The sequence below is a fragment of the Schistocerca gregaria genome, chromosome 4, assembly GCF_023897955.1.
Source record: "Schistocerca gregaria isolate iqSchGreg1 chromosome 4, iqSchGreg1.2, whole genome shotgun sequence".
Classification (NCBI taxonomy): domain Eukaryota; kingdom Metazoa; phylum Arthropoda; class Insecta; order Orthoptera; family Acrididae; genus Schistocerca; species Schistocerca gregaria.
This window is the reverse complement of record NC_064923.1, coordinates 347251555-347274645: the sequence shown is the minus strand read 5'-3', so window position 1 is coordinate 347274645 and position 23091 is coordinate 347251555. Positions and strand designations below refer to the sequence as shown.

General features: G+C 42.5%; 1 protein-coding gene across 9 annotated transcripts in view; it reads right to left on the bottom strand.

The window, feature by feature from the left end:
* Positions 1-21078, bottom strand: part of LOC126365776 (nuclear receptor coactivator 2-like) — a 293984-nt gene extending 272906 nt beyond the window's left edge. For 6 of the 9 annotated variants that reach the window (XM_050008307.1, XM_050008317.1, XM_050008308.1 and 3 more), the window contains exon 1: positions 20223-21069. In XM_050008307.1, coding sequence (XP_049864264.1) covers positions 20223-20251 — 29 coding nt within the window. In that variant the 5' untranslated portion in view covers positions 20252-21069. Of the gene's footprint in view, positions 1-20222 lie in introns of all 9 variants that reach the window. The other 3 variants (XM_050008306.1, XM_050008318.1, XM_050008330.1) reach the window with 2 other exon arrangements.
* Positions 21079-23091: the final 2013 nt, after the last annotated feature.

Here is a 23091-nt window from a genome sequence, read left to right as displayed (position 1 = left end):
GAATTTGTAATAAGAACTTTGTTTATTTTACTTCCTTTGATAAGAATCGGCAAAGATGTGTAAAAATGTAGGCGTTCATAAACGTAATCTGTTTTCAATATCGTAGCCAAAACACGTTTAATATTTTAAATTATTTTAAAAAATGGACGTACCGTCGCGAGGTTTTGCTTAGAGGTAGACTTCGTCGAGATGGAGAAGAGAGAGTAATAAGACTTTATTCTACAAGATATAATTAATTTAACAAATACAGATATTTCAATGGCGTTAAAAAATAGCGACGAGACGACGAGGCGTGCGACTCCGCGTTAACATTAACAAGTCGTGTCAAAAAAGCACTTGCGGTGTTCATTCAGGCGTTCATTCGAAGTATTTTACTATAAATACAAATTAAACATTCGAAGCGTATAGAGCGACTATCATTACAAAAGCGATCATATTGTGACTGCACAGGTTCCAGCGGCGTGATGCGTGTACGAAATAAGACGGAGGAGATGACATACATGCCTTCTGAAACGTCACGGGCGCACTACGAGTTTGGAAAAGATCGTACTGCATACTGCGTTGTAGCAGATGACAGCACGATAGTGAAATTCATAAATAATTTATTAAACAATCAACCCTAGAATGAATGTGATTGCATTTTTTTGTTCCATTCGGGGAGTTATACCCAAAAATAAAACGCGTGTAGATATGACCAATTTTTGCTTGAAACATTTGAAAGTGTTTTGTAAAGAAACAGATGGTGGGAAACGCCTACAATTTCCCTAACACGGAACTTTCAAGGTTTCCTGCCTGTTGCTTTCGAGTACACATCGGAAGTCGAAGTTTCTGTCGCAGACAATTTTGAGGCAGAGGTTAAATTCAGCGTTGTCAGACGCTGCCACCGACTGATGGATCTCCCTCCAATCTACAAAGTCTTTCCAGTTTTCTATCATGTAGAGACTAACGGAATTCCATGATTGCTCTCTCGTGCCTTGGAAACTGCATAATATCTAGAGTAGAACGTTCTAAAGCAACTTACATCTCCACGATTGGGTTTATGTCTAGGACATTAGCTGTAAAGATACTTGGCACGCAGCTAACCAGTAGCACACAATTCATATCTTATGACTTTCATTACGTTAACATCCTGATCACTGTACAGCCGAGGATGACGGTCTTCATTCTCTTTTAACTAGTAGTGTGTGAAATGCGGAAAACAAAGAGCGAAAACACTACGCATAAAATCTCAAAAATGCTGAAGCTTCGAACCTTTAAATATAACTAATAATGCATTAAGCTTCGGGGAAGTGGTCTTTAATGATAATTTAAGTTTGTACTTGCTTGTCTGCTTGGCTATCTCATTTCATTAGTTTATGGAAAAGATTAACTTTGAATGAGGAATGTGTAATGTCTTTATATCGAGGATAATAATGTGTACAGGTTTTTATTTGAAAAATAGTGCAGTATGCGCATGTCCTATGTAAAAGCAGCATCAGTTTAATGTTATCTCTTGTTTTTTTGAATTTTGTATCTGGCAGTATGGATCAAATTGCGAAGTCAGTTGAAATAAAATAAATAAATAATACTAATAGTGGGGCACTGATAGTGTTTAAGAAGAGACACGATACTCCGTATTGATTTTACTATATCTGATGATGGCGGTTCTCCCGAATTGTGGCACGAGATAAATAAATAAAATTATTTTGGCGATCTAAACAAGTTTTCACCACTAATCATTAACTGTAATTAGTAATTTAATTGTAAAAGTTGTAATCGAACTGCAAACACTATAATTCAATTCTATCACTGGTGGACCTTCTTGAAACCAATGGTTGTTATTTAATTAAAGATTGTTGAGGGACACAGCAAACAGTCAGAAATACTTCTGAAAAGATTCATTCGTTGCCATGACTACCAAGTTGAGATGGCTACAGTTGTTAATTATTAAAAGTTAGCAATTACTTAGAATTCAATTACGGATAACTAATATGGTCTCTTATATTAAGAGGCTTTTTGTCTAATGTGATAAAACAGTAACCTAGTCAAACAAAGGGTATGCTGATGTAAGGCGTTAAAATGCTCTGTCAGCACGTTTTCTGAATTCAAACTCTCATATACTGTGCTACTGCAGACTACGAGTATCTAAGGAGGTATAACCAGAGTCGTAGGCTAGGCACACCAACATGAATCGACATGTCACTTCCCAATTTTTTAAAAGAGGAATTGTGTTTGAGGTTGACACTTGAACATGATTGCTATGCAAGGAGGTACTGGTGTAAGAGAAAGCAGCGCCGATTCCTCCACTGGTCAATATCGAGCAACAGTAGTAGTTGAAAGCACGAGGTGATCTGGAATAGACGCGGTGCAGTGGAGAGGGAGTTATCAATAAGCCGGAAGAGGAGGCCAAGAACATGGATGGGCTGCGGCAGCCTGATGGTCACTGGTGACCTAGGGGCGGAGTCACTGGGAGAAGGCATGAGGTGGCTCGCGATCAGTCGATCAGTCTACTAACAAGGGAACCTCCCCATCGCACCCCCCCCCCCCCTCAGATTTAGTTATAAGTTAGCACAGTGGATAGGCCTTGAAAAACGGAACACAGATCAACCGAGAGAACAGGAAGAAGTTGTGTGGAACTATGAAAAAAATAAGCAAAATATACAAACTGAGTAGTGCATGCGCAATATAGGCAACATCAAGGATAGTCTTAGCTCAGGAGCGCTGTGGTCCCGTAATTGGCGCGAGCAGCTGCGGAACGAAAGGTCCTTGGTTCAAGTCTTTCCTTAAGTGAAAATTTTACTGTCTTTATTTTCGCAAAGTTATGATCTGTCCGTTCGTTCATTGACGTCTCTGTTCACTGTAATAAGTTTAGTGCCTGTGAAAGGACGTGCCTCTCCAATTGGAACCGAAAACATTTGATTGCAAGGTCATAGGTCAACCGATTCCTCCACAGGAAAACACGTCTGATATATTCTATACGACACTGCTGACGGCATGTGCGTCACATGACTGGAATATGTTGTCGACCCACCTAGCTTGTACACTTGGCGAATGGGTAAAAAGATTATTCTACATTGCCAGATTTTGGTTTTCTTTTGAATGTGATAATCACTCCCAAAAAAAGTGATGAAAACATAACGGACGGACAGATAATAATTGTCTGAAAATAAAAAAAATTAAACTTTTCACTCAAGGGTAGACTTGAACCAAGGACCTCTCATTTCGCAGCTGCTCACGTTAACCACGGGACCACGGCGCTCCTGAGCTCGCACTATCCTTGATGTTGCCTATCTTGCGCATGGGCTACTCAGTTTGTATATTTTGCTTATTTTTTTCATAGTTCCACACAGCTTCTTCCTATTTTCTCGATTGATCTGTGTTCAGTTTTTCAAGGTCTATCCACCGTGCCAACTTATAACTAAATCTGAGGGGGGGTGTGATGGGGAGGTTCCCTTGTAAGGACGCTCCTCTGTCCTCACCGCAGTACTCTACACTGCTCTGTCCTCTTCTGGTACCGAACAGCCGACATTCACCCTGTCTGCTCATTACATGAAACATTATTTCCATCTTATAATAAATACCTAAAAATGTCAAGGAAGCTGTAACACTACAAAATTAATGTATTCTATTATGTCAAAAAATGGCACGAACTGTGCGTGACACAGAAATGGAAAAAACAGGAGAATTCTCAAATTTTAAAAAAATAATAACAACAAACCAGCCACAGTTAATGATGTGTTTTTTTTTTTTTAAGTGTACACAGCGCCGTTACCGGTTTCGATACGACAGTTTCATCTTCGGACAGCTGTCCACGTTTAAAATTACATTTAGTTTCTGCTGTACATGTGAAGTTGGAGCTGTTTATCGTTGGGGCTATATATTTCCTTGGTATGGTGGTGATCTACGGCTCAAAGTGATGTAAGAAAAAGGATTAAGTCACTGTAATTGGAACCAACAATTAATTTAAACGCGGAAACAAGTTTCTATGATAACAGCTAAGCTAGTTTTGTGTTACTGATATGAAAATCCTGCGTCATTTTATAGCAATGTTGACAGCTTTGAAAGTTTGTAAATTGGGGGGAGGGGGGGTGTGTGGAGGTAATTAAACAAGATTCAACACTTTTCTGAACTTTGAAGGAATCATTCCAGTGACCGCTTTTGGGCCGTCATGGTCCTCTTCACATGCATACATTCGTGTCACTACTTTTCTCAGTATCGTAAATGCTGTGCAGCAGATCAAGTATAGCCATCTCTAGCTGGGCATATTGCCCGATATCACTCGCTGCAGTGAATGAAAGTCTTTTCAAAAGTATTTGTGGCTGTTTCTTGTGCCGCTCAACAATGTTCAACTGCTGTGCATATCAAGAAGTTCTAGCACCGATAACAGTCCTTTATGATGTTTACAATTCAATTACTTGCACTTTTGAAGTATTTTCTCACTTCCTAAGTTCATGACCCAAAAACGAAGCTATTTCTCAGCTAAATCCTAAATTTCTGTGAACGTCGGCAGATAACGTACTGCGCCGACAAAGATTTTGCAGCAACCAGACAATGAACTTGGTTTTGCTAGTTCTGAGTTTGTATTTCGTTCACTGGTAATACATATCAATAACATTTTTAATTCTTATGTTTCTTTTGATATAATTACAGGATCTGGTGATAGCAGTAGCAAAATGGTTCAAATGTCTCTAAGCACTATGGGACTTAACTTCTGAGGCCATCAGTTCCCTAGAACATAGAACTACTTAAACCTAACTAACGTAAGGACACCACACACATCCATGCCCGCGGCAGGATTCGAACTCGCGACGGTAGCGGTCGAGCGATTCCAGACTGTAGCGCCTAGAACCGCTCGGCCACCCTGGCCGACTAGCAGTAGCTAACAAATATCAGTAAAGCAAAAAATCAATATATATAATCTGAGCAGTTTCAATGGCTAAGTTCATAACGATCGTGGGTTTATTTCAGGAATTTATTTTCTTTATTAATAAGATGCGTCTTTCTGCTCTTAAGGTTGTATCGTCCCGCATCTCTCGCTTTGTTCTACATTATAATACATTATGTTAGTAATCTACAAGTACCGGTAATGATTAGTACGTAAAAACAAGCGCATAAGGTCAACCAACACGATTATAAACGAACACTCACTAGTCCTGTACAAGCATCCTGCTCTTCATCATACAAACAGTTGCTCGTCCTCAGTTATTCATTCGTAATTAACAGTTTATTTTCTCAGTATATAGGACACGAATCGTGTCTACATGTAGATTTCCGCATCCGAATGTTCCTACGTGTGTCGTTTCTACTGAAAATTGCTGATCTTAAAACATTTTACAGTGACCTGAATATACAAGCATACAGATCCTTCGTAATCGTTGTAAGGTGTGGAATTATTTCGCGGCTCTAGTCTACAGTGAAAATGCCACACGTAAAAGTGATTAGGACATCCCAGATACTAATTAGCAAAAAATGCACTCATATCTACCTGCCACAGCGCATAGCACAAGCGTAAAAGAAGCAATTTCCTCCCATCAGAGGATGAAATGATCCATCAACCCGGCCTGCATTCAAAGTACACGTTTACTACCTCGTAATGTTCGTATAGGGCGCGTTTAAAGGCGAAAGCCAGTGCTTAAACCCTGCACACAAATCCAGCGTGAAACTCAATGGCCATGGTAGCCACAAACGGCGAACAGCTGCGTTCGTCCTCAATCGAGGCAAGAATTTAATGGTACTTCTAGGGTAGTCGGAGATCTGAATAGGCTCGACAAGTTGAAAATACGTTGTAGGAAATTTCTCGCTTTTTGTTTTACTGCGTCACTGAATCACTTGACACTACTTCTCTACACTCCTGTTGTTGTTGTTGTCTTCAGTCCAGAGACTGTTTTGATGCAGCTCTCCATACTATAATCATACAGTAAAGCTGCATGCCCTCGGGAAAAATTAGGGCCGTAGTTTCCCCTTGCTTTCAGCCGTTCGCAGTACCAGCACAGCAAGGCCGTTTTGGTTATTGTTACAAGGCCAGATCAGTCAATCATCCAGACTGTTTGCCCTTGCAGCTACTGAAAAGGCTGCTGCCCCTCTTCAGGAACCACACGTTTGTCTGGCCTCTCAACAGATACCCCTCCGTTGTGGTTGCACCTAAGGTACGGCTATCTGTATCGCTGAGGCACGCAAGGCTCCCCACCAACGACAAGGTCCATGGTTAGTGGGAGGAGGTCTACACTCCTTGTGGCCAAAAATGGAAGTGATATGTGAATAAGCCAGTGTTTTATGGCATTTGTGATAATGCCGTGCCGCGCATTCCTATTGAGAAATTTTGTAACTCTGCTGCACGGCACACGCTCTGCGACGAAACGGTGTGTTACAGAAAAGTGCAACTTACTGTAACAGTCGCCTAACATGCAAACACTTTTATCACAAAATAAAACACAAAACGAGAAAACCGCCGACAGAAGAAGTAGTAGCACCAAGTAAACTTTTAGAGTTTATTGGCCGCAGATCTTGGCCCAGACGAGTCAAACCGTGTCTCTCTGCAGCCTTAAATTTTTGTACAAATGAGAAAAGAGGCAGACATCTGAGAGTAACTTTTGCCACTGATGTAGGATTACTTAAAATAACTCCGCAACTTGGACCCACTTATATAACAGCGCCAACAGGAAACCACCGAGAACAGGAAAAAGTATGGGTCCGCTGTGTTAAAAAATGAAGTTTCTTACTGCTGTCATATAACCATTTGGAATAAAGACTTCAGAATGTGTGAAGTAATTTCTGCACACTGGGATAAATTGTTCAAATACAAATGTATATGGGTCTGAGATGTGTGAAATGTAGCAGAACAGCAAAGAAAGTATTAAAACAATGGGCATAAGGAGAGTCTCCACTGTAATATATTTAAGAACTTTTTTTTCTTTCGGACAGGGAATTACATTGTCTCAACCCAGTAAATGCTATTTTCATGAACTACGAAACACATTTCGTTCTTTGCGGGCATAAACTGTTAACTACGGCAATTGTTACCTAAAAGTCCAGATTATATACTGCAACCCAACACTCCAGTCAACTCTGCCTCTGCACCTTTAAAGATCCAAATCTGACACCCTCATAAAAGAACAAACACTTTGCATCTACAGTGGTTGTATTAAACTGAATCAGTGTTTCTTACGACAGTTCAAATCTGGCATTCGTTTAACCATACATTCTCTCTCGTTACCGAATCCATTCGTCAACAAAATAATACCCATCACAGTTGTAATATGCGTACGAGGATTGACAGAGACAAACACATCAATTCATAAAGAATATGAATAAGATCAAGGATATGAAACGTTTTTGTGGCTTGGTGGTACTGATGACCAATCATTACGGTTGTATTCCGTAGTCACACCGTTTTCAGATACTACGCACTATCCTATGTGAGGTTTCATGTGTCCTCTAGTTCATTTGAAGTCAATGGAGAGCCGATATGGTCAAGGATGCATTTCATGGAACATTACGAACTCATGCAATGATCTGTACACAATCAAGAAGAGTACTTGGAAAAGTTGAGAGGGCATAGTCCCAAATAGCCATAATTTTCTGAAAAATTTCACGATAATGCTCTGGAAATCCTCGAGGTGTACATAGCATAAAGGCCATTATCCGTACAAGACGTGTTCCAATGGAAAGAGTACATTGGGGTACGAAACTATGTTATTATATATTGTAAGAAGGTAAAAGCGTTTATTTATTAGAAAAAGAGTGCTAGACTGTGCGTAATCGTGCTTACAGTCAGGTGCACAAGTGCGTTTATGGAATTGCCATGAAACCTAAAAACGTATAAAATATATCAATTGAAGTATTGAGACAACATTATCAAAACTTGGCACAAGCGGCAACTCTCTGACAAAGGAATCATTCCTTCCTAAATTAACTTCAGTCAGATAAGAGTGGTGGCTGCTCTAACGAACAATCTACAGGAGTTCCAGTCAGCTCAGTATGGAATACGAGGACTTGTAGTAATCACACACGAAACGGAACTTGACGCAGCCAGTCCACGTTGGTTCCTTTTCTCTATTTATTGCCTTGGTTCCATTTAAATGCAACACCATAGGAGTGGTTACAGCCCGAGCGTACCGTTTCTACCTGGGTACGGTATTTTGTGCAGCGTTGCAAGAATAAATTTTCTGAAGCAATTAAATAAAACATTAAGATCTAACATGTTTTGCTTTTCTGTCGTCGCCCAGACTGAACTCGAATCATTGTTATCTACGGGTAAAAGTCTAGACAGAGTATTAGTCTTTAACCAGGCGTTGCAGTATTTCCGAAGAGCTGTTGGTATAGTACTGTGCGAATAGAATCTCTAGTTTCTGGTCGGACTTGGCTCGCGAATGGGTAATACTAACAACGCGCCAGGGTTCACGTTAAATGAACATCAGTATAACTGGATATTTTAATGCAGTATATTATAAAAATAATGCAGTCGTATGTACCGTTAGTTATGATGAACCTCGTGTCACCGTTCATTATTCATATTATGAGTCTGATTATCATCATCTTATTTTCAAAGAAGGTTTATTGGAAGTTCCATGGTTAATTTCTTAACCATTAGCTGAAACAACATGGAGGAATTCAAAAGGAGTCCGTCAGTGTTTTTAAAGGAAGAACACGTAAAAGATGTGGAGTCTTTTACTAGCTGCAACTACATGTAGTCCAATGTCTCCCAAAACACTTGATAATGCGAAAGAGGCTCCACATTTATCTATCGGCTTATGAATTCTGCACATTTTATACCGTCAGTTAATCGGTTCGTCATGTCCTCAAGCTGCTGGAGCTAAATTGTTTGCTAACAACCAGAAAGTACATAGTAGCACTGAATGGGAGCGCGTATGTGGCTGGCTATATGCAAGGCCGCTCATTCGCGAGTGCGAGTTGGGGCTTTTTCACTACGGAAATATACTTCAGCATTATACTTCATCTCCAGTTTTCTGGCATTTTTGACTACAAATTTCTTGTTCAGTATTTGCTGTAACGGAGGCTTCACGGTTGTTTGAAACCTGCGAAAGAAATTGCAGCAACCTGTAACTGTTTATGCTATCAAATTACATCACTTAGCTATCTTAACCGCTGCCAGGTGTTTTTACACCCATCTACGGAAGATGCACATTTAGATTATTAGCCAAAGCAAATAATAAATGTAACATTCGTTATCAATACTGTCATTTTTTTCTTTCTATTCAGAACCTTGTTATCGAGATATTAACATAGTGCGTTGTGGAGATTGCATGTCTAGCACGTTAGCAACGTCACAGTTTCAACACAGCAATAATTCTTCTCTTATGAGAGAACGCTCTTCAGTTCGCCGTGGAATATATGTTAACTGAATCTAAAAAGTAGGGGCCGGATTAACTTCTGGACGCAATTACGAAATTTACCTGTTCGCAGAACAAGCTGAGGCTACATTCGTTTTTATCACCGCTGCCATTCGTTCTTTCAAGTACAAAGGTTCTTAGGCTGCTAAGACGATCTCATCACTCTAATGAAAGATTGATTCACTAGTAGACTGATTCACAATTTCTAATCACAAAGTGGTGGCTAGTTAAGTAATAAATCTTTGTTATGTTCAGTTAGGTCGTTGCAAACTCAATACATTATCGTATGCCTATCTTTGGATCTATTTAGTAAGATGAAACCCGCAATACATTTCGTCAGTTGCACAGAAAACACTACAAAAAATTACTGAAACTGCACCGTAGGGCGATCACACTAGCGTATAACCGGATTTTACTGTTTTTCTAAAAATAACAATGGTCCTTTGTTGACGGCTAGCAATTAACAGACGTATTGAATTAAAAAGGCAGACTATTGTGCACAGCATATGGGTTGAAAGAAAATCAAAGACAGATGAAAGTCGTGTGAAGTAGTAGAAATGAGTTCAGTGATAAACGTTGTTTCATAATTGGATATTGAAGGAATTCTGTTATCTTTAAAGCAAAATTATCTATATTGGACGACGCAAGGAAGTCATAAGAAGCAGATTAGCAAAGACAAAGAGAGCAGTCCTCACAAAATATAATACATCAAACACGGGACTTAGTTCGCGACAGATAATACCTGAGAATGTTAACATAGAATGCTATGGCACTGACTCACGGAATGTGAGAAAGCCCGAAAACTGGATAATAAATGGGTCTGAGATGAGTTACAGAACGATGCTAAAAATTAAGCAGGCTGATGACATATGGGAAGGTTCTCACAGAATCGGGGAGAAAAAAGAATATTTGAAAACAAAGACTTAAAGAAGGGATATGATGATAGGACATGTATTAAGAAGACGCCTGGAAATAGCTTCCATGGTACTAGAGTGACTCGTAGAGGAAGTTAGAGCTTGGAATACATCCAAAACATAATTCAGGATGTTGGGTGCAAGTAAACTCACACTTTATGCAGATGATGGTGTTATCTATAACGAAGTATTGTCTTAAAGTTGCACAAATATTCAACAAGATTTTAATAAGATTTCAAATTGGTCAAATACTGTTAACTTTCTTTAAATATTCAAAAACGTAAAACGGTACACTTCACAAAATTCATCAAATTAATATCTTATGTACCGGCAGTTATAAATAGCCAACACTTACAAATACCTGGGTACTTTTAAAAATAGATTAAAAACCATCTTGACGGCAATAAAATATTTACAATGGTTACTGGTTTCGTTCACAATGTGACCGTCTTCAAACAATTTATACAATAACAGTTTTTAATCCATTTAAGGTATTTTTGGCCAGGCTGCCATTTCTCCATGAGAAATGTTCTCAAAAATTATAAATGGCTAGGTGTAACGATTTATAGCGATCTGAAAATGATCACTTAAGGTAAGTCGCAGGTAAAAGCAGATTGCAGATATCAGCTCAGTGGAAGGATACTGGAAAAATACAATAAGCCTATAAAGGAGTGCGACCCACGCTCAAGTTTTGTTACTAAAGTAGATATTCCGAAGCTACTTTTGATTGTTTTTATTCCATTTATTTATAAATTTCATTCTATGCGACCATTCTCGTCATCAGTCAAACGGGAACTACACACGCGCGTGGGACCCACGCCAAATAAGACACGGGTATTTAAAAATGATACCAGCATTAATTGTCGCGGGTTAGTTGGGCCCTTGGCGAAGGTTACTGAGACGCTGAAGGAGCTGAACTAGTAGACGCTTATGCGTGGACGCTATCTAAGGCGGGATGGTCCACCTTTGAAGTTCCAAGAATCGACATAAGCGATGAATCTAGGAATATTATCGATCCCGTATCGACGCAAAGACGTGTTACAGTGCGGACAGTGTCAATTAAGGAATAATTCTTTTCGCGCTCCAGAAGCGAATGGAACGGATAGAAACCTTAATAAGTGGTACAATCAGCCAAGCATTTTACAGTGATTTGCGCGTTATGGACGTAGACTGGTTTTGGAAAGTATTCTGCCTTAAGCAAACACAGTTTCCTCTTTTTCCATCCCTACATGTTTCGGTGAAGTTCCATGTAAAATTTTAAAATATAAAACTTAATAGAAGATAGCGATGTTCCTGCACCTGTCCGTCGTCTGATAGCAGATGATATTTTTGTAGTTTATAATCTTTGACTCCTCCCCCCATGAACCATGGACCTTGCCGTTGGTGGGGAGGCTTGCGTGCCTCAGCGATACAGATGGCCGTACCGTAGGTGCAACCACAACGGAGGGGTATCTGTTGAGAGGCCAGACAAACGTGTGGTTCCTGAAGAGGGGCAGCAGCCTTTTCAGTAGTTGCAGGGGCAACAGTCTGGATGATTGACTGATCTGGCCTTGCAACATTAACCAAAACGGCCTTGCTGTGCTGGTACTGCGAACGGCTGAAAGCAAGGGGAAACTACAGCCGTAATTTTTCCCGAGGACATGCAGCTTTACTGTATGATTAAATGATGATGGCATCCTCTTGGGTAAAATATTCCGGAGGTAAAATAGTCCCCCCATTCGGATCTCCGGGCGGGGACTACTCAGGAGGATGTCGTTATCAGGAGAAAGAAAACTGGCATTCTACGGATCGGAGCGTGGAATGTCAGATCCCTTAATCGGGCAGGTAGGTTAGAAAATTTAAAAAGGGAAATGGATAGGTTAAAGTTAGATATAGTGGGAATTAGTGAAGTTCGGTGGCAGGAGGAACAAGACTTCTGGTCAGGTGCCTACAGGGTTATAAACACAAAATCAAATAGGGGTAATGCAGGAGTAGGTTTAATAATGAATAGGAAAATAGGAATGCGGGTAAGCTACTACAAACAGCATAGTGAACGCATTATTGTGGCCAAGATAGATACGAAGCCCACACCTACTACAGTAGTACAAGTTTATATGCCAACTAGCTCTGCAGATGATGAAGAAATTGAAGAAATGTACGATGAAATAAAAGAAATTATTCAGATAGTGAAGGGAGACGAAAATTTAATAGTAATGGGTGACTGGAATTCGAGTGTAGGAAAAGGGAGAGAAGGAAACATAGTAGGTGAATATGGATTGGGGCTAAGAAATGAAAGAGGAAGCCGCCTACTAGAATTTTGCACAGAGCACAACTTAATCATAGCTAACACTTGGTTTAAGAATCATGAAAGAAGGTTCTATACGTGGAAGAACCCTGAAGATACTAAAAGGTATCAGATAGATTATATAATGGTAAGACAGAGATTTAGGAACCAGGTTTTAAGTTGTAAGACGTTTCCAGGGGCAGATGTGGACTCTGACCACAATCTATTGGTTATGACCTGTAGATTAAAACTGAAGAAACTGCAAAAATGTGGGAAATTAAGGAGATGGGACCTGGATAAACTGAAAGAACCAGAGGTTGTACAGAGTTTCAGGGAGAGCATAAGTGAACAATTGACAGGAATGGGGGAAAGAAATACAGTAGAAGAAGAATGGGTAGCTCTGAGGGATGTAGTAGTGAAGGCAGCAGAGGATAAAGTAGGTACAAAGACGAGGGCTGCTAGAAATCCTTGGGTAACAGAAGAAATATTGAATTTAATTGATGAAAGGAGAAAATATAAAAACGCAGTAAATGAAGCAGGCAAAAAGGAATACAAACGTCTCAAAAATGAGATCGACAGGAAGTGCAAAATGGCTAAACAGGGATGGCTAGAGGACAAATGTAAGGATGTAGAAGCTTATCTCACTAGGGGTAAGATAGATACTGCCTACAGGAAAATTAAAGAGACCTTTGGAGAGAAGAGAACCACGTGTATGAATATCAAGAGCTCAGATGGCAGCCCAGTTCTAAGCAAAGAAGGGAAGGCAGAAAGGTGGAAGGAGTATATAGAAGGTTTATACAAGGGCGATGTACTTGAGTACAATATTATGGAAATGGAAGGGGATGTAGATGAAGACGAAATGGGAGATACGATACTGCGTGAAGAGTTTGACAGAGCACTGAAAGACCTGAGTCGAAACAAGGCCCCCGGAGTAGACAACATTCCATTAGAACTACTGACGGCCTTGGGACAACCAGTCCTGACAAAACTCTACCAGCTGGTGAGCAAGATGTATGAGACAGGCGACATACTCTCAGACTTCAAGAAGAATATAATAATTCCAATCCCAAAGAAAGCAGGTGCTGACAGATGTGAAAATTACCGAACTATCAGTTTAATAAGCCACGGCTGCAAAATACTAACGCGAATTCTTTACAGACGAATGGAAAAACTGGTAGATGCAGAACTCGGGGAGGATCAGTTTGGATTTCGTCGAAATGTTGGAACACGCGAGGCAATACTGACCTTACGACTTATCTTAGAAGAAAGATTAAGAAAAGGCAAACCTACGTTTCTAGCATTTGTAGACTTAGAGAAAGCTTTTGACAATGTTGACTGGAATACTCTTTTTCAAATTCTAAAGGTGGCAGGGGTAAAATACAGGGAGCGAAAGGTTATTTTTATTTGTACAGAAACCAGATGGCAGTCATAAGAGTCGAGGGGCATGAAAGGGAAGCAGTGGTTGGGAAGGAGTGAGACAGGGTTGTAGCCTCTCCCCGATGTTATTCAATCTGTATATTGAGCAAGCAGTAAAGGAAACAAAAGAAAAATTCGGAGTAGGTATTAAAATTCATGGAGACGAAGTAAAAACTTTGAGGTTCGCCGATGACATTGTAATTCTGTCAGAGACGGCAAAGGACTTGGAAGAGCAGTTGAACGGAATGGACAGTGTCTTGAAAGGAGGATATAAGATGAACATTAACAAAAGCAAAACGAGGATAATGGAATGTAGTCAAATTAAATCGGGTGATGCTGAGGGAATTAGATTAGGAAATGAGACACTTAAAGTAGTAAAGGAGTTTTGCTATTTAGGAAGTAAAATAACTGATAATGGTCGAAGTAGAGAGGATATAAAATGTAGACTGGCAATGGCAAGGAAAGCGTTTCTGAAGAAGAGAAATTTGTTAACATCGAATATAGATTTATGTATCAGGAAGTCGTTTCTGAAAGTATTTAAGGTGGATAGATCACGTAACTAATGAGGAGGTATTGAATAGGATTGGGGAGAAGAGAAGTTTGTGGCACTAGACTAGAAGAAGGGATCGGTTGGTAGGACATGAAAAAAAAAGCTACACCCTGGAGGACTGTGCTCAGTGGCACCAAAGTAATATGTGCATACTGTGGGACTGCAGTGTTAGTGATTCATTTGTCGCGCTCATCGGAGTTCAGACGCCGCTCAGAAGGGCTGTCTGTGCAACCTCTGTTTTGTATCCGAAGGCAGAAACTGTGCAAACAGTGTATGCAATGTCATTCAAGGGTACAACCTTCTCCCACCGACGAGTGCATACCCCTGTTGCACAGCTTCTACAATTTGAATGGGGTCACATTGTGGGCCTGCGGAAAACTAGATGCTCATATACAGATTTTTCTGCCCATAAAGGGCACAATGTAAGGGTGTTGTGTCGCTGCTTTCAGAACTGTTCTGAGGAATTTCCGATTGTAGCAGAGAAGATTCTGGCCGACCGCGTAGTGCAGACGCAGTTCGAGATCGACGCACTATGCGAGAGACGGTGGCGGAGCGAACCTCGCCCAGGAACGAAATCTGGCCATATGTTGCACCTCCTGAGTCATTAGCCACCATTGGGAACGGCCTGCTTGCAACTGGATTAAGCTCACATGTGCCTCGGGTCAGGCTATCACTCACACCGCCAAGCTTGGCAACTCGAGGACCGCGAGAGAGCCGACAGGAGAGTGGAATGTCTTCAGTGATGAGAGAAGGTGCTGTTTGTATGTGAGATACGGGCGTTCACGTGTTTGGCCTAGACCTGGTAAGCTGCCTATTCGGCCAGGTTCCGGTCCCAAGTTTCGTGGTGGGGGTTAGGGGGAGGGCAAAATTACAACTCGTGGTCACACTTACTATTTCTGCAGGGTAAAGTAATCACATGCTGTTATCCCCAAGTCTTCGACAGGAAGGTGATGTGCTTCTTTAGCAGGACAGTGCACGTCCACATACGGCTGCAGCGACGCAACGTGCTCTTCATCGTGTCCAACAACTGACGAGGACAGCGAGACCAGATCCCTCGCCGATTGAACACCGATGAGGTATGACATTCTCACCTTTATGATTGGATTCGGCACCTTTATGATCGGATCGTTTGCATGCTAGAATAAATTCCTGCGTTGCTAACAGAGTGGTGTACACTACGTACTGATGCGACTGTTGGGGCACTCTTTATTGTGACGTGTGTTTCATTGTTTTATTACAATATATTTATGCTCTTGTGGGTCCACTCGGTAGTATACATCTTTTAAGGACCAAAATGATGTACTACTGCTTTGATAATCTGTTGATGGTAACTCAGACGAAACAGGCCTATTGTTAAAATATAAGCAGTAAATTTAATAAAAATATTGCATTGGTGCAAGTCTCAACTGGATGCCAGTTAAGCGACTTGGGCATCGCCAACCAACCCAGTTATCGACGCGGGGAAAGGAGAAACTACAGTTGAACGTGGAATCCGAATCACGTATCGTTTATGGTGAATCTCCACACAATTGAGAAGTGAATGCTACGTTAAAACGCAGACTGAAAATCTGTGTTCCAAATAGGGTTCGATCTCGCACCTTTCGAATTGCACAAACATTCTTTACCGCTACAGCACCAGGCCCTGCCACTTATTTTATTAAAATGCAATGGTGACAATCCAAATTACTTTTCTTATCTGTTTCTCGACAGAGAAAATCCCGCTGACGTGGTGACACTTCACCGAAATATGTATTGGTGAAAAAGAAAAAAATTGCCTTTGCAAAAGGCAGAATACACTAAGGTGACAAAAGTCATGGGATAGCGATATCCACATACAGAGATGGCGGTAGTATGTAGTATCTCGTGCGCGAGTACAAAAGGACAGTCCATTGGCGGAGCTATAATTTGTACTCAGGTGATAAATGTGAAAAGGTTTCAGCAGTTATTACAGCCGCAGAACTGGAATTGACGGCGTTTGAATGCGATGTGGTAGGTGCAGCTACACACATAGGACATTCCATTTGGAAACTCATTAGTAAATTCAGTATTCCGAGATCCGTAGTGTCAACAGTGTGCCGAGAATACTAAATTTCAGACATTACCTCTCACCAAAGGCAACGCGGGGTGGCCGACGATCTTCACTTAACGACCGATATTACAGGCTTTTGCGTAACTCTGCGTGAAATAACCGTAGAAACCAATGTGGGCGCAAGACGACCGTTTCCGTTTTTTTTTTTTCCGTTGTATCTGCTCCTGGCGGACGTCGCAAGACACCCGTTTCATTTCTTCGTTGATCCATTAACTAAGTTTTTTTATTACAGAGGGCAGCTAACGCTCTGACCGAACACCCTGAGTTACCGTGCCGGCATCGTTAGGACAGTGCGGCGAAATATGGCATTAATGGCTATGGCAGTAGACGACCGATGGGAGTGCGTACCATAACAACACATCGCCTACAGCGCCTCTCCTGGGCTCGTGACCATATCCGCCGGACCCGAGAGTTGGAAAACCGTGGTCTGGTCAGATGAATCCCGATTTCGGCTGGTTAGGAGCTAGTCATAAAGTCCGTGTATGGCGCAGAGCCCACGAAGCCTCTGGCCCAGGTTGTCAACGAGGCACTGTGCAAGCTACTAGTGGCTCCGTAACGCTGGGGGACGTGTGTACATAAATGGACTGCGTTCTCTGATCCAACTGAGCCGATGACAGGAAATGGTTATGTTCATCTACTAGGAGATCATTCCCAACCATTCATGGGCTTCATGTTCCCAATTAACGGAGGAATTTTTATGGATGACGCTGCGCCATGTTATTGGGCCATAATGTACGCGACCGGTTTGGAGGTAATTGTGGAAAAATGAAATGATCGTATGGCATTGTTGGCCGGCAGCCCCCATGCGCGGAAGTTCGGCCGTCGTATTGCAAGTTCTTTTTAGTTGACGCCAATTCGACTACTTGCATGCGTCAATGACGATGAAATGATGATGAACACACAACACCCAGTCATCACGAGGCAGAGAAAATCCCTGACCCCGCGGGGAATCGAACCCGAGACCCCGTGCTCGGGATGCGAGAACGCTACCGCAAGACCACGAGCTGCGGACATCACTGTGGACAATTCGAGCAAACGGTTTGGTCGCCCGACATGATCCCCATCGAATAATTGTGGAACGTAATCGAGACGCACGGAATCATGCACCGGCAACTCTTTCGCAACTACGGACGGCTATAAGGACAGCACGACCCAATATTTCTGCAGAGGACTTCCAACGTCTTCTCGAGTCCGTGCACGTCGAGCTGCTGCACCAGGGCAAAAGAAGGTCCGACACTATGTTATTTGGGTGCAAACGCAGGCAAAACGTGAATTGCGGCCTGAACAAACATACCGATGTGATCAGCGATGAAGAAGTTTGGCGACAAACAAGTTAGTGTTTGCTGAATAAAAATGACCGTCTCCAGTGTTCGCGGTTTGCAACACGTAAGTGTCACACAGGAAGTGTGTGAGGGCGCTGGGAAGATGTCAAGGTCGCCGCCGGTGCCCTGCCAGCAAGCAGCCGCGTCGTGGCGTCCCGCAAGCAGAGGTCGGGCGGCGGCGGGGTGACGACCCTTACCTAGCCCAAGGCGGGCCACAGCCACAGTGGAGCCGCACCCTCGTGCGGGTCGATACGCACCGCGGCGGGCAGCCGGCCTGTCCCACACGGCGCGACTCTGCCCCATCCCGCGCCGTGTCATTACCCCCGCGGTGACGCGCAGTTTGGGGCAAACGCCCTCAGCCCGTCCCGCTCTGGCCTGCCTCACCGAGCGCTGACGCCGCCACCGACGCCCGTATCGATTTTTGGGCCGGCCCGGCCCGGCTCGGCGCCGCTTTAAAGCCCGACTCGGCGGGACGCGACGGCTCCACCCTGCCGCGCCGAGGCACGGCGGGCGCGCGCCGACAGCCCCCGACTCCCCCTGGCGGGCAGCGCTCGAGGGGGAAAGAAGGGAACAGAACGGAACGGAACACGGGAGAAGAAACGCGGCGCGCGGCGGGGCGGCTGGCCGTCTTGGCTGGCGTTGCCAAGTCTCCTCCGCAGCTTGTGCCGCCGCCAGCGCGTTCTCTGATAGCTGCTGCTGCTGCTACTGCCCGCCTGACACCGGTTGTCCCACTCCTTCACCACTGCCGATATTCTCAACACCTCAAATGGCCGACGCCATCCGAGTACTATGCTCGCGCCCACGAAAGGAAGACAGGAAGAAAGCAACACAAAATGGCATCAAACTGTCTAGATCTGCGACTGCATTATCAAATTTGTACGAGATAACAGTTTTCAGCTTCACTCAAATTTTCCAGTATTTACGGGTACGAAACGTTACGTCAGGTTGCAACTACAATCAGGTGCCTAATTTTTATTTATACATTTCACATTTCTGTTCTGTCTGGAAATAAAGAACCGTTCTACACTCAAATATGTATACTCGTACAACTTAAATGTAAGCAAGACGATATAATAAAATACACAGCCTATTATGTTTACTCTTCTTCCATTGAACGTGTTTGCAGCTAAAAGCTACTGGATGTAAGGTTATGCAAAACAGTTTTTTTCATATATACTCAAACATGTTTCAGCATCTCTGTTTGTCCTCAGTGGATTTTCTTCATTCATACCTTAATTTTAGGTGAAAAAAAAGAAGCCCACTGAGGATGGCACAGAGGTGCTGAAACATGTGTCGTTGCATATAAAAAACCACCGTTTTGCATATCAAGTAGATCTTATATCCAGTAAAAAATACGAAGGACATTGGAGGAAAGCATTCTCTGAAAAATCTTCACCAAAAGAAAGGGGAAGCTAATTAGATTTGTGCTAAGGAATGTAGGAATTTTTAATTTGGCAACAGAAGGGCAAGTAGGGGCGCAAATTTGAAGGGACAAAGACTGGGAGGTAGAGAATGTTAGGAGCAGTACGTCTGTTGATGAAAATATATTGAGGATGGGAACAAATTAGTTGAGAGTAATGACAATAGGGAAGAATGAAGAAGTATGAAATTGTATACGCGTATCAGAAAGTGCATCACGTTACTCTAGTATGTTAGGCACACTGGACATGCAGAGCAAACCATTAGCCCAAGCTAGAAATACCGGCTCGACGGGAGGAAACCAACTGAAATAAACGGAGTGCCATCATGAAAAGGTCCTACGGGTCATAAAACAATTACATTCAGGACAACAAAATTAACACACAGCCCTGTTTAGCGCAGGGTAAATGATATTTAGTCTAGATTTTCGTCAGAGAAAATACTTGGCAAACACCTAACGATGAGTTTAATCTGAAACAATGTACTGTGCATTGTAACAGAGAAATCGATAAGTGACTCTGTAATAAAGAGCCGACATTCCTAAAGAAAAACTGTCCTTCGAATTATTATTGTCCATAAATTAAAAAAAATTGTTTCGGTGCGTTAAGACCACCCACAGTACCCGCTACAAGCCTGCTGGCAAGCGTCGTGCAGATGGACTAATGACCGAGGGTCACATGACTGACACCCCGTGACGGCCAATCACGGCCGCGACGCACTGCCGAGACGACGCTGCAGCGATCGAAGATGTTACACACACACACACACACACACACACACACAAACTTTCGCCCCGATACATTCCTCCCTGTACACGCGCGGTACTGCCCGTCACGCCTCCTTTGGGCTTCCTAGAAATAAATTTATCCACGGGCCGGAAAAAGACAAAGAAAAGAAAAATGAACTAGGCAAATACTCACCCCGCATTTTCAGCGATGACTGTTGACATGGGTCGTGCATCAGCATTAGGGATAACAATCCTTGCCACTTGTCGAATATTTTGTGCGTTTCTGGCGGTATATCCTTCACGCGCCCGGCGCAATATTCATGTACACACGCACTAAGCAAGGACGCTGCGTCACATCCGACCCAATTTCCGAAATCACTGACCTCAATCTGCAGCGTTCCGTTGGCACACACAGACCGAGCTTTGCGTCACCTGCTCACAGCCACAGACAAAATGTAATTTCTGCGGGTCTGCTAAACCACTCGTATTTCACAATTGTCTGCGCTGTCACCACACTTAACGCACCGCGCTCTGATCCTGAAAAACTCTGTTTAGAAATCCTAGTAAGTACACACGGAAAGTTACACTTATTTTATGTACGCGATGATAAAAAAAAAGAAATTCCTTTAACTTAAGGCACACGGACTCTCATATTTATATGTGAAATAGGGAACAGAAATTTCTAGCGTTTTAACAGTCCTGGCAAGTAGTGTTACGCTTATTGTTACGTCAGCAGGACTCAGCACTGTCGCGGAAACACTGTTTTGTTCACACACACAGCGTCGCAGCCATTAGTGTTTGATGCATCGGGAAACGTCGTACGATGAACACTTTATTCTCCGGAGTGTATGCGAAGGCCGGTTTCTTCAGGCACGAAGGGGCTGCTGAGGCAACTGTGATTCAGTTCGCCACCAGGCTGGGAAGGAGACATTGCCGCTGCCGGCAGCAACGGCGCCCCGCTTCGGCACACCACACCGCGCCACGCCACTCACACACGCGCCTCACACCACACAGCTCCTACTCCTACACTGGCGGGCCGCTGCGTGACTGGCCGCCGTTGTCCCACAGCGCTGAGCAGCAAGCCGCCAGGTGGCAGCACCGTCGCGGCGGCACGCCTCGCGCCAGTCCGCTATTTCATTGCCAACCTTCCCGCACCATACTGCCGATAAAACCAGCGGATGACATCGTGACCTTGTACAAACGTCAATAGTATACACAAATGATAGTTTCGGGTAGATAAACAATTTCTCGTCAAATAATTTTATTGCTCACCTCAACGCAGTACTAACTTAACAGGAAGCCATGAAGAAAGGACGTGCTGAAGTTGGTACTACCTGCAGTACTAATGTTGCCCTACAGATCACCATCACAATAAACACATATTCACTGCTTTACAAACTACCTTAACTTACATTCTCTGTAAAAATTACGTAACGTAGAAAAGCAAGTTTCACTTTGTACATGCCATAAAAACAAACGCGGGCACAAAAATCTGTGGTGTAATTGAATACTTCTGTTCGTCACATAATTGTAAGTGAAACACATTTTGACGCGTCATGTCACTATGTTCATAGTTTGCGCTTGTGCCGCGAGTATTGCGCGTATAAATACTTAAATTAATTAATACCTCTGCAATCACAACACAGTGTAGGCAGTCTCTTTACTAGACCTGTTGCATCTTATAACTGCTCTGCTAATAAAAGACAGTCTTTCGTTTCCCTTCGCCACAAAACTATTTATGTGATTGTTCTTATTTAATTTGTTCATAGTTGTTATCTCAATGCATTTAGTTGAACTGATAGCGTTTAAATTTGTATAATTTATCGTGTAACCGACACCTAACGGATTTATACTAGTATTCATGTGGATGACCTCACACTTTTTCTTATTCGGATCCAACTGCCACTTTTCGCACTATACGGATATTGTTTCTAAGTCAAGTTGCAATTTGTTTTGATCATCTGATGACTTTACTAGGCGGTAAATGACAAACTCGGTTGCAAACAATCTAAGAAGGCGTGCTCAGATTGTCACCTAAATCTTTTATACATTTCAGGGACAGCAGAGAGCCTATAACACTTCCTTGGGAAGCGCCAGGTATCACTTCTATTTTACTCGATGTCTTTCCGTCAGTTACTACGAACTACGACCGTCCTGACAGAAAATCACGAGCCCAGTCGCACAACTGAGACGATACTGCATACGCACGCAGTTTGATTAGAAGTCCCTTTGAGGAACGGTGTCAAAACCCTTCTGGAAATATAGAAATATGGAATCACTTTGAAATCCCTCGTCGATAACACTGATCACTTCGTGCGAATAATAAGGCAACTATTTCCCAAGCATAATGTTTTCTGAATCAGTGCTGAATGTGTGTCATTGTATATTTTCTGCTGTAGCTTGCAATCGATGACTTTTCATGGTGATTAAGTCTGATGACACTTGTGTGTTCCACATGTCTTGACTTGAAATTTCACCGAGGTTTTCCAATGTAAAACAAACTGCCATCAGTGCAGCTTATTGTTAGTGTGTGAATTTCACTACCCTAATCTGATATTATGGTAAACGAGATTCTGACATTGAGATTTTTTTGTTGTTGTTCTTAGAATCAGTTTTTTGTGTAACAAGATCCAACTATGGTATCGTTACGTATTTATATTCTAGTTTTGTTGTTTTCAGTGTACGTTTTGTCTTTGAGTGTATTCTGGATTTGATACACAGTTTGTCTATTAATTTTGTTGAGCAACCATTGTTTGTTGCTATTAATTTGATTGTGTTTGCTTCTGTCACGCTGTGTTGGTTCGTTGCTAAGCTGTGTGTCAAGTGTAACATAGATATGAATGCTGCCTGTCTGTATGATATTGGTTGATGCGACGAGATGTATACTGTGCTGTCTGTGACAGCTGGTTTTTTGTACACTCCTGGAAATTGAAATAAGAACACCGTGAATTCATTGTCCCAGGAAGGGGAAACTTTATTGACACATTCCTGGGGTCAGATACATCACATGATCACAATGACAGAACCACAGGCACATAGACACAGGCAACAGAGCATGCACA